We start from the raw sequence: 12,093 nt of genomic DNA, 5'->3' as shown, positions 1-12,093 counted from the left end.
TGCTTATACCACATCTCCTCCCACATTACTAAACAGAATTCTTCTCTTCACAGCACTTGTAGACCTGAAAATTGAAGTGCCCAACAGAGAGACACTGCCCAATCCTCCCAAGTCACCACTACTTGCTGGCTGCTGGAAGTAACAAACAACACTGCATACAAATATTTCAAGCACAAAGAACACATTCTTAATCAGGTAACGTCTTAGTAAAAGGGAATCTCCTAACCAAGTGTAGCCAATAATTTTTAGTAATGAATTTACTAAATTAGCTTCTAATGCAAACTTACCGTCCCCAAGAAGCTCGTTTCTGAAGAGCAGTCAGGGGCCCCACTTCCATGGCATAACTAACTGTATCACTATAGCCCAGTGAGGATTTTTTCATCCTAAAATCCAAGAGTGAAAAAAGAATAGTTACTAGAAGCCATGAGGACCTAGGTCCCTACCCTGAAAACACTGGTGGCCTCCCAGGGTTCTAGTAAGTAATCGCCTGTAGCACCATCCCGCAGCTGCTGAATTTTAGAGGTATGGTTTGGGCTTCATTCTCCCAGGAAGGCCTATTCAGCACTCTACAAGCATGTGAACCACAGTGCTGCTTCCCGCTAATTCAACAGTAGTACACCAGTTTCTTATGGAACAGGTTTCTTGATAAATCAATCCAAAATTAGGTTCTTACAATATCATCTTAAGAAATTCATCTCAGATCTAAGTCACAAAGAACTGCAACAGGATTCCAGAGATTTTCCTGGACAGGCAGTCAGTGACAATTGTTTCAATGATCTTAGTATTTTGTACATCTTCAAAGGCCTTTCTGAACTACAGAGGAAAAAGCAAGGAAGTCAGGAACGACAGGATCCCTTCATGGTACAATATCACATTAAACTGAGAAGATTTTCCAGCTACAGGGACACAAATAGTTTTGTGTTTCTGTTCAGTCCACAAACTTCGCTGCACTTCACAAATACAAGACCCTCACACTGCTTCTCTTCAATGCCTGACAGCAAGATAAAAATGTTTAATGAAAGTCACCATTAATCAAAATCCTCAATCAGTCAAATTTGAACAACTGCTTCCTCCCCAGTACTGAATATCACACTTGGAGATTTTCTTAGTGTTTATCTGCTCACTACCAACATTTTAACACATCGCTAAATTTTGACGAAAAATTTTTCGGCCCTAAAATTCAGCACTAAAATTTTGATGAATTGTCACAATCCAAAGAGACAGAGCTCACATATAATCATGGAAGGCATTAATAGCAATTCTTAGCTTATCTTCTATTCCTATGAAGTACTTATAAACGAGCTATTTATAAATTGGACACTTTTCAAAACTGTGAAGGTTCAGAATGCACAAAGATAAAGAAGGACTCAAGGGCAGGAGCCAAGCAATTAAAACCACAGTGAAAAAGATCTGATTATTTGTCAGCTAGGACAGGGAACAGGACACCTGGTAATGCAAATTAAACTAACTTCATTTTGTGTATGAGCAAAGAAATTTTTTTTTTTTCAATTAATTAGGTCAGTGTTGCACAAAGCCAGATAGCCCAGGGCAGAGGGGTTGGAACTTGATGATCTTTAAGGTCCCTTCCAACCCAAAACCATTTTATAGTTCTATGATCATTTCTAAGCTGCACAATTAAGAAAGAGTGGTGTTTCTTTGAAGTACGACATTCTGATCTGAAGAAACTGCAACAGTATCAGAACATTCTACCGACCAAACCTCAGAAATAGAAAAGAAAGACAAAAAATAATACTCAAACTCAGCAACAGAATAAGTATTTCCACATTTACCTCTGACATAGACAGTGGCTGCAACGGACCAAGATGTGCATACAATGAACAGATATAACTCCTATGAAGACAAGGCTGATTGGTCCAATCTGTTATGGATCAAAAACAAAAAAACCCAATGAAATGGGAGATAAACAGAATTTTTCAGGAAAATAAACTGGCAGAAAAATTTTACATGCAAATATTTCACATTGTATCAAATAAATAAGAATCAAAAATTTTATGTAACTGGATGTTTTCCCCTCTTAGAGGAAGGTTTGCTGATGATGTTTTATGGCATTCCTTACTTTTAGTTCACTACTTGACAGAAGGCTACTGTGGGGTGATCAAGCCCTAAATAAATGCCACGTGGCCATGAACAACTTCACTCCTCTAACAGCTTCATTAAGATATTTGCAAAAACAATTTGTCATGACACGAGACTGCATATTTTGAAAAATTCAAACAGTGGTTTGAATCACTTTAAAGTGGCAATACTAATGACAACAAAGGTTTCCTTCCTTTAGACTAGATTATGTTTTCATGGAAGGTACATGCTTTTCACATGTAACTTTATCTTGGGCTTGATCAGCCTGGATAAGAGATGAGGAGGCTCCGGGGAGACGTTATTGCACCTTCCAGTACCTGAAGGGGCTACATGGAAGCTGGGAGGAGACTTTTTACAAGGGCCTGTAGTGACAGGACAAGGGGTAATGGGTTTAAATTGAAAGCGGGGAGGTTTAGATTGGGTATCAGGAGGAAGTTCTTCCCGGAGAGGGTGTTGAGGCACTGGAACAGGTTGCCCAGAGAAGCTGTGGATGCCCCATCCCTGGAAGTGTTCAAGGCCAGGCTGGATGAGGCTTTGAGCAACCTGGTCTAGTGGAAGGTGTCCCTGCCCATGGCAGGGGGGGTGGAACCGGATGATCTTTAAGGTCCCTTCCAACCCAAACCACTCTATAATTCTATGATTCTTAAACAGAACATCCTGTAATAAAAAATTACAGGATTATTTAGATGATAAGGTGAAGATTTCAATTCAAGAGATTTACCCTGCCTTACAAAATGCATTCTTCGCGACCCAGTATAACTAGCCTGTGCTACACCCTGTTTCTGCAGAAACAAGAGATTGGTTTAACGAGCTGACACTGCATCCTAGGACATACAATCTGGCTAGAGTAAGTCTGGATGAAGATAAGACAACCCCATAATAACAATTCCCATGAGACATCATAGGAGTCAGAGTGAATCAAAATTTTTCTTTTTTCCTGACAAAGTTTTTATTTTTGCCGGAAAAACACTTTGGCTAAGCAAAAATACAACACATGCTACAAAGTCTTCAGGCGAAGAAGTAACTTTGAAAAAAGTTAGATCTCAATCTTCAGTACTGACTTCACCACACTAAAGCAGAAAACCAGAACACAACTCTGTTGAAGTTGCTAGTGACAAAAAAAAGTATCAAGATTTGAGTTTTTCACACTCAGACACGTAGCTGTAGATCTTTCTAGATAATTTTTCTCATTTATGAAAATATAATCCTTACCACAATGCCAGCATTTTTTATTGCAAGTGGAAGACCAAGAAGCCCAGTTCCAATGTTTCCCTTGAGGAGGTGTGTAAGTGTTTGTATAAACCTGAGGATGAAAACATAAAAAGTCACATTAGAAGTACACTGAGCTTGGGGAAGGAGGGCAGGGGAAGCCAAAAAAATGCAAAACTAAAACCCCACCCTCTGTGATTTATTATTAAAGGCATAAATTGTGAGCTTCAACTACTATAAAGTGGTTCAGATACTTTAAAAAATGTCCAGCACATTCAAATAATGTTCTTACTCACTTTTACATGTGAGGTCCTTCAAACAAAACACACAATTCTGATCTTTAGTTCTTTCTCCAGCTTGTCAAAGGTTATTTTCTGTGAAATTTTATTGTCCATTTGCCTCAGAGTCAAAATTACCAAGTTTCACCCATGCTATTTTAGAATCAATAATATTCAAAATAACTACCAGCTGCAAATCACAAGTCTGATAGCCAAAGCTTTATCAAAATAGAAAACACACCCTTACACATTCTCCTAATAAAATTTTAACAGATTATTTCCAACGTTGTCTAAAGTTTCTTTACAACAAAATAAAATCAACAAAAAATTTCTTTAAACAGTGCTTTGATTTTGAGCGATGCAATCACTTTACAAATGGGCACCTTGGAATATTTTATGGCCAGTACATTGTAGACCTCCAAAGAACAGAAGCTACTCAAAATGGGCTTCTTTTTGGAACAACTATGCAAAGTCCTGATGTATAAGCAGAAAACCATACTGCGGTGCAAGAAAACCACTCAAGAGTTCAGTAAACTACTCAGGAGAAACAAGTCAGAGGCAACAAATTTTAACCAGCCAATAGGTAAAAGTAATACCTACGTAATGCCTTCTTCCTTGTCAAGCTGGTAATGCTTCTCAACCGGCAGGAAATTATTTTCATGCTCTTCATCTGAGATTCCATCTGAATTTTGTTCATCAATTAAAGGCTTCATTACGTCCATGTCTGTACAAAAGAGTTAACACTACATTAGCATTAGAAACAAACTTACAGTTTAGCAGTAAAACATGACTTGAACTTTCCATGCTATGAGGTTTACATGTGCTCGTAACTAAAGAGCTGATTTAGGCTTCAAAATGTCAATGGTTTAGATCATTTTGTAAGCTCCTGCAACATAGACCAAAACAGAGAAGTCCTCCACTCCTAGTACCCCGGTGCCTCTCAGGGGGAGGAGGCAGAGAAATCAGGAGTGAAGCTGAGACCAGGAAGAAGAGAAAGGTGGGGGAAGGTGTTTGAAGTTTTTCTTCTATTTCTCATTATCCTACCCTGATATGATTGGTAATAAATCAAATTCTTTCCCCAAGTCGAGTCTGTTTTGCCCATGACAGTCATTGCTGAGTGATCTCTCCCTGTCCTTATCCCAACCCACGAGCCTTTCGTTATATTTCCTCTCCCTTGCCCAGCTGAGGAGGGCAGTGACAGTACCCAGCCGTCAGACTGGGTCAACCTACCACAGCCATTCAGCAAATCATAAAAGGTTTGTATGAAACCTTAAAGATGTCTAACCCATCAGCAGGGCACTGAAGCCAATCCTAAGCAAGAGAAACTTACAAAGAATAACGATAAAGCAAGCGTTACATATCCTATAAAGCAGGCGGCAGCTTATTCAGGCAGTTGAAATCAAAGCATACAGCCCAAACTCTCCTGAAACACCAAAGGGTCATCTGAATTTGGTGCCAATAAAGTTGAAAGCTGGTAATGAAAGCACTTGACTTAAGCAAAGATGCCAAGTGGATAGCAGAGCTCAGAGACTCAACCAGAAAGTGCACTGGAAAGCCAATTTATACTCAGTGATATTCTAATTATACATGTCAAGACACAATCATCTCTCACTACATGGCATATACTCTGGGAATTGATTGAAAGAAGCATCAGCAAGGTTGCTCCTTCCCTCTGCTCCCACAGCATTGTGTTGACTAGTCCTTGAGGATGCCACAACCATTCTCTTTCATCTCTGAGCCACTGCTGGGCTCATTCGACACTCACCAAGACCTGGGTACTCTAACTCTGGAGTAAAAGTCTGTCCCCTCAGAGGAAGCGAAGTGCCAACACTCAGAGTTTCACCAAGTGGCCAGCTGATCGTGCTTATTTTCATTTTTTAAAATACTGAGTCTAAACTAACAGTCTAAAGTCTTTTCACTAGGAACAAGCCAAACTACAAGTGTGCAAAGTCTGTGATCACATGAGTTTCAACAACATATAAAAGAAATCATTGTTAAGCTACTTTTCCAGTTTTGACTCCATCACAGAATGGTTTGGGTTGGAAGGGACCTTAAAGATCATCCAGTTCCAACCCCCCTGTCATGGGCAGGGACACCTTCCACTAGACCAGGTTGCTCAAAGCCTCATCCAGCCTGGCCTTGAACACTTCCAGGGATGGGGCATCCACAGCTTCTCTGGGCAACCTGTCCCAGTGCCTCAGCACCCATCGTGTTTTGTAGGATGCTGTTTGTAATGCTAAACATCGCACTATGAGGAGACCAGCACGACTCTTAGGACCCACAGCATTGGTGAGTATCAGCAACTGCTCAGTCAAGGGAGAAAAGGGAATTTCTCTGCTTCCATCACAGTCTGATACTGAATCCTTTGATACATAAACACATCCACATTGTTTACCACACAACCAGATCATGCTCAGAAGACTCTGAATTTTATAGACATCCCATTTTACTTCTCTCCCAACTTCCTGACTTTTCCTGATCACACAGGTAATCCTTTATGAATGAATTTAGACATACCCAGGCATTCCCCTCATTTTTTAAGTAATAAGGATTTTTGCAAGACCAGCAATTTTTTCCCTCAAAATTTCATCTGCCCATGCCTAAAGCCATCTAGGCATCCAAAGGTTATTGTTACCACTATCCCAGCTCTGATAATTATTTAATTTACTGTTCTGTCTAGAAGTGTTAACCAACTTACTGTTCTGCAGAACTGCAAAGAGAAAAAAATCAGCGTCTGCCCTAAAGAGTTTACAACACGATCATCCTCAGTGCACTTACTGGGTTATTTTTTTAAAGTGTTGTTTTTTTTTTTTTAACCATTTGTCATTTTTACCTTTTCCAGCAGTTCTGCAGCTTACTTCAGGACTCCTTCAGAGCAGGCTGCCCTTAAACAAGATCAAATGGGTTTTATGGTTTATTCAGTCACCTATGTAAATACGTGTCCTGATTATTTCAGCAACACATTTACCCAGTTGGCTCATTAAGCACTTGCATGAAAGAAATGCTACTACAAGCGCTCCAGAGGAATACTCAATTCCTTGGGCCCTGCCACACTACCTCCCTAGGAGGTGTTAGGTGGAAAATTCCCCCATGAGAACCAGGACCTGTGAACAGAAGGCTTCTTCCAGTTGCTTAAAGAAGGCTTCATCCATCTCTTCTTCCTGACTTGGTGGTCTGTAGCAGACACTCACCCTTCCATTCCCCTGGCTGGCCTTACCTCTGTTCTTGAGCCATAAACTCATTTGTCCCACACAGCAACTGACTGATTATAAGAAAAGTCAAAGCATTTTTGGATGCAAGAGTTAATGGAATAGATGGAAGAGGTATGCAGGTCAGACAAAACTTACTGTCCCGATTTATTGAAATTCGCTGTATTTGTCATGGAAGACCAAGAAGAACAGGATGACAGACAACCCATGAAACAGAGGAGATGCTCCTTCCAGACTGAATCACCATTCAAAGAGAAGCCAGCCTCTTCACCTACGAGACTGAATGCCTGACCATTTTCTTTGTCTTCTCCTTGTTAGACTTACATCCTGATCTCTGATCAGGAGGGAGATGATGGCAGTAATGAAAACATAATCATTCTCAAAGAGACAGGAAGAAAGCTCACACTAAATGATTTATACCAGCTATCCACTCCAGAAAGCCAACCTCTCCCCTAGTTGATGAGCTTGTTCCTGCCTCTCCATTCTTCACGTCACATATTGTTACTGTATATTTAAATTCTTAATTCCTTTCATGAATCATCACTTCCAATACATTCATTTTTGCGGGGAAAAAATCCTTTGCTATCTGAAATATCATCAACCATTGTACTTCTCAGGGACAACTCCTGGAGAAAGAGCAGGATGCTTGGGCAGTAGACTACTACTCTGCCTGCAACTGATAATGGTAAACTTGAGTTTGAAGGAGATGCCTACTTGAGTGAACTATCTTTCACACAGAATTTTACCATACAATTTACTCCTCAAGACTGCAACCAATCACATCACCCCCCTATACTAACCCAAAAGGAAAATAACCAGCTTCCTCACCGAAAAGAGGTTATATGCAAAGTTTTTTAGTCTATACCTACAGTCAATATAAACATTTAAAGGTTTATTACCTTTAAAGATTATCAAGTTCCAACGCCCCTGCCAGGGTCAGAGACATGGCAGGCATTGATTTAAAAGTGCTTCTTTCTAACACAGCTAAGCAGAAGCTGCCAGACAACACCCGTGTGTCAAGACGGCAAGTGTCAAAACAATGCTTTTACAGAGAATTTCCTTATGTGAAGAACGTAGCATGTTCCAGAGAGAAGGCAAGATTTCACCTTACTTAAATGTTGAAAATGGCTCTTCTTTCCGGAGAAAGAAGGTGATTTTCCCCAAATGTGCCACTAAAAAAATGTCTGAAGCTGCATTCAGTTAAAACAAACATCTGTGCATGTTTCTTTTATAGATACAATCCTTGTCAGCCTTCATTGCACAGCATTCACATTATGTAACTGATTTTATTGCTATTACTTTACCACATTGCTGTACTTCTAAAACTTTTGAAATACTGATCAAATTGATAAACTTTAAAAGAAAAAAAAAAATCACCTAATCCATCTCAAAAAGACAACCAGGCCTTCCAAAGCTCCAAGACCACTGCCATGAGCTTTTCTCTGAGGTAGTAGCTGGTCACAACAGCAGCAAAATTGCACACAACTGGAGTACAGCACAAGGCTTAATAACGTATCTTACATGAGTGGCCTTTTTTACCAGATCAGAGTAATTTATTTTAAACCAGTTATTATGCAGACATTTATTTCTCTGAGTATATGCCTGGAAACAAATTCTTTTTTTAAAAACAAGATTCAAAGCAGCACATTTGAACTGAATACAGACAATGATAAAGAAAAACAATACTATTGTTAAATATACTACTCCATACAACACAAATGCAAGTTGTATGTCATTTATGTGCCTTGAGAAATTTTGTGTACTGCTCCAGACTAAACCTCTTGCCTCTAAAATATATTGGCAGGTCAGTAGGAAAAAAAAAAAAAAAAAGAAAAAAAAAAGAAAAGGAGAAATCCAAGACTACTTCTAAAGAAATTAAATCCAGAGTGAAAGAATCTGATTTTAGACCAAGCACCCAGGAGAACACTGTGCCTGTAAGACTCCACAGACCAATAACCTTTTTGAGATCTACATCGATTTATGTACATTTTTTGTCTTGAGGGACCAGTACATAGCCATGATAGCAGTACCTTAAAATCTTTTCAATCACCCTTTAGCATTCCAGTCCTAGGCAACAGACACAGAGGAAACGGGAGTATATTAGGTTGACTGTTTACCCATTTCGGCAATAGCTGAAATTAGACATCAGAATATCCACTTCCTATTTGTATACTCAGGCTGGCAGCTTGCTGATCCTATTCTAACATAATAGCTCATCTGAGAACAAATTCTATTAGAAAAGTTTTAAGACACAGATAACAGCAATCAACACCAACTCATACTGCGATAACTACACTCACTACACGTCCCCCTGAAATACTGTATTATAAAGAATACTCCAAGAATGTTATTTGGTCGCTACTAGAGCCATACAAATGCTCCTGAATTGCCTCTTTTCCCCATCATCCCTCCTTTACTCCATGACTGGCACATAGCTTTGGCCTAAAACATGTCAATCCTTTAACAGTAATAGTACTGGGACATAACTCTTGGGTATAAGGAAGAAATTCTTCACTGAGGTTGGTGAGGCACTGGAACAGGTTGCCCAGAGAAGCTGTGGATGCCCCATCCCTGGAAGTGTTCAAGGCCAGGCTGGATGAGGCTTTGAGCAACCTGGTCTAGTGGAAGTTGTCCCTGCCCATGGCAGGGGGGTTGGAACTACGTGGTCTTTAAGGTCCCTTCCAACCCAAATCATTCTATCATAATACAAGTTTTGGATCCTGCAACTTTGTAAGCATTGGCTTTTGTTTGATAACAGAGCTCTACTGTTGGAATACAGTGGCTATGTGCCTACTGCACAGTCCATACTCACTCAGACATCCAGATTTGTGTAAGATCCAAATTTAATTAATCCAAGCTTGGGGTCTTAGAGCAAGGCACCAGACAAGAAAACTTAAGCTTTCTCTGCCCTATAAAGCAGATAGGTAGTCACAAAGCAGAAGAGCAAGTGCTTTGCATACTCAGACCTAGCCTGAAAGTAACTATCCTGGAAAGTCCACAGTCACTGACAGAAAATCGGCATGGAATACACACACTGACTTTGATTTCTTCTCAGAAAGGCCCAACGTGTGCAGTTTAAATACGGCCTCAAACTCCAGCTACAAGAACAGCATAGGCATGCCATGCTTGGATCAGAGCTGAAGCTGGCTGCCTGCTCTCTGACAAGGCACACGGTGCAGAGCACACCTCAGACCACCTAAAGTCCACGCTCCACCCAGCTGACTGAGTCCACACACCATTAATGATCCAAACCAGTCCTCAGCCACAGGACTGACCGAAAATTTTGCATCATCTTCAATCAGGACAACTAAGAGTGAGGAAATCCATTTCTAAACACCCTGTTGTTTTCATTTAGCCGAAGTACTACCTAATTTTCAGCCTCGTCAGCTGATAAGAATTTTTCTCCTCACGCCATCACAAAATTTTTTTCATCAGATCAAATGCTGTCTTCAGATTGTCTTTAACAGTTCTTCAGGTATCTGTCATTGTTTCTGCCTTATTCTGTGAATACCCACATTAGCAGGATGCCAAAAGGCTCTGCAAATACTGCCACTGTCAAGCAAGGCAACACGAGTTGCACTTCAACTTCTCCCAGAATTACCCCTGACACATTAAACCGATTCCTTAACCCACTGGAGAGGTAAATCACGGAGTCCCTAGTGCAACATGTAGCTGTAATCATCTACAAATGTCAACACAGTATCCTCCAAGACCTCTGAAGAATTTCCATCACTAGTCAACCACATACACGGAGAGATTAAATTTGCAGTGTTTCAATTGTTATGACTGGTATTTCCTGTTTTCTATCTCCTAGAATTTACCAACACATTGCCAATGTTTATGGACATACAGCCAAAGAAACCTTTCAACTGTTACTAAAAGTACTTAATTCTAAAGCTTTTATAGTGCATTCAAGTAATCCTTTGGTTCAAAAGCTTTGCAAATAAATGAGTTTCCACCAAGAACTTTAGCTAATTTTTCTCTACTGCTCAAGCAATTAACACTGCCAAAATTAACTGAACGTCTTAGCACCACAAGGGAGAAACTAATCTCCATCCCTTCCATTTTAGGAGTGAAACAGAGGCAAAAGGATGGAGCAGTCTGCCAGGGCTGCACAGCAAGTTAAAGGCAAAGATACTAAAACCAAAGACAATCTCCCATTCTTCCTTCAGAGGTCACCTCCCAGGTGAACTCCTATATAACTCCCTTTCCCAAATCCAATTTAGCAATATGATCTGTTTTTTCCCTTGAGGGTTTTGAAGTCAGTGTCATCAAATAAAAACTGGATTTGGCATTGTGCTAAGATTCACAGTCCTGTGAAATGTGTTTATTAAATAGAGGGTGACCCAGTGCCACTCGATTAGGGACAGAGATTCAGCTTAATAAGCAGCTGTTTTGATTGTTGTATAAAAGAGAAAATCAGAACCATATAATATTAACACTAGCCTAAAACGTGGGTTTATGTGAATATTTTCTCACAGGCTACAGAATGCCATATTCATGATCCAGAGGGCATGCCCAGAGCCTGTCACTTAACCAAGCCTGTGGCTGCCCTGATGGGACAAAATTAGTGATCGAGTCTCTGAATAGCAAAGCTTTGTGATTCAGCATTCTAAAGCAGGGCTCTCCAGAAAAAGAAAACGTTGTCACTACGCACTCTCAGAATCTGCAAAGAATCAGTAAGCAGCTCCCCAGTTGCTCCCACAACCACAGAAATACCTGTTTCTCCAAAGACTTCAGGCTATAAATAACTTTCCCAGGATTAGTCCAGAAGACAAACTGAATAGAGCATTGTCCACCAAACACACATGAATCGGGCAAGATCTGCCACGTTACTCAGTCATGTGTTCCCACAACTGCTGAAGGAATTACGGATCAACACAGCGTGACTGTGAATGGCAGAGCTAAGATTTAATCCCATTCAACCACACACAAGTCTGATCCTTCTTTATTTTCCACTACTGCAACTCCTACTGAATACAGGGAACAACAGAACAAGCAAACAAACAACAACAACCAAAAAGAAAAAAAGAAATCAAACAAAAATCTATTTTCCAGAATGAAAATTAAAAAGGAAAACTAATCTAGTTTAAAAATTCCTATTACATAATACTAATGACATTGTCCAGAATAGTAAAAGTTAGCATTAGCTTTTGGTGTTGGTGTTTTTCAAGAACTTTAAAACTGTATCAATTATAGCTATTTGACTCACTCTCTATTTTTCTTTGGAAAAATATATCTGTCATTTATTTCTCTTTAATAAATTCTACCATAAAGCAGAATAAATCTACTTAATATTA

General features: G+C 39.8%; 1 protein-coding gene across 1 annotated transcript in view; it reads right to left on the bottom strand.

Annotated features, from left to right (window-relative positions):
* The window catches only part of LOC104513630 (proton-coupled amino acid transporter 4-like), a 6,296-nt gene extending 1,994 nt beyond the window's left edge, over window positions 1-4,302 (bottom strand). Inside the window, exons 1-4 of the mRNA XM_010157092.1 lie at window positions 4,185-4,302; window positions 3,310-3,400; window positions 1,791-1,879; window positions 288-383 (exon numbers count right to left, since the gene is read on the bottom strand). Of these exons, the coding sequence (XP_010155394.1) occupies window positions 288-383; window positions 1,791-1,879; window positions 3,310-3,400; window positions 4,185-4,297 (389 nt within the window). The 5' untranslated portion in view covers window positions 4,298-4,302. The remainder of the gene's footprint in view (window positions 1-287; window positions 384-1,790; window positions 1,880-3,309; window positions 3,401-4,184) is intronic.
* Window positions 4,303-12,093: the final 7,791 nt, after the last annotated feature.

Source organism: Eurypyga helias, unplaced genomic scaffold, assembly GCF_000690775.1.
Source record: "Eurypyga helias isolate BGI_N326 unplaced genomic scaffold, ASM69077v1 scaffold15210, whole genome shotgun sequence".
In the NCBI taxonomy this organism is placed as follows: Eukaryota; Metazoa; Chordata; class Aves; order Eurypygiformes; family Eurypygidae; genus Eurypyga; species Eurypyga helias.
Note: the sequence above shows the minus strand (reverse complement) of the source record. Positions and strands in the feature narration are given on the sequence as shown.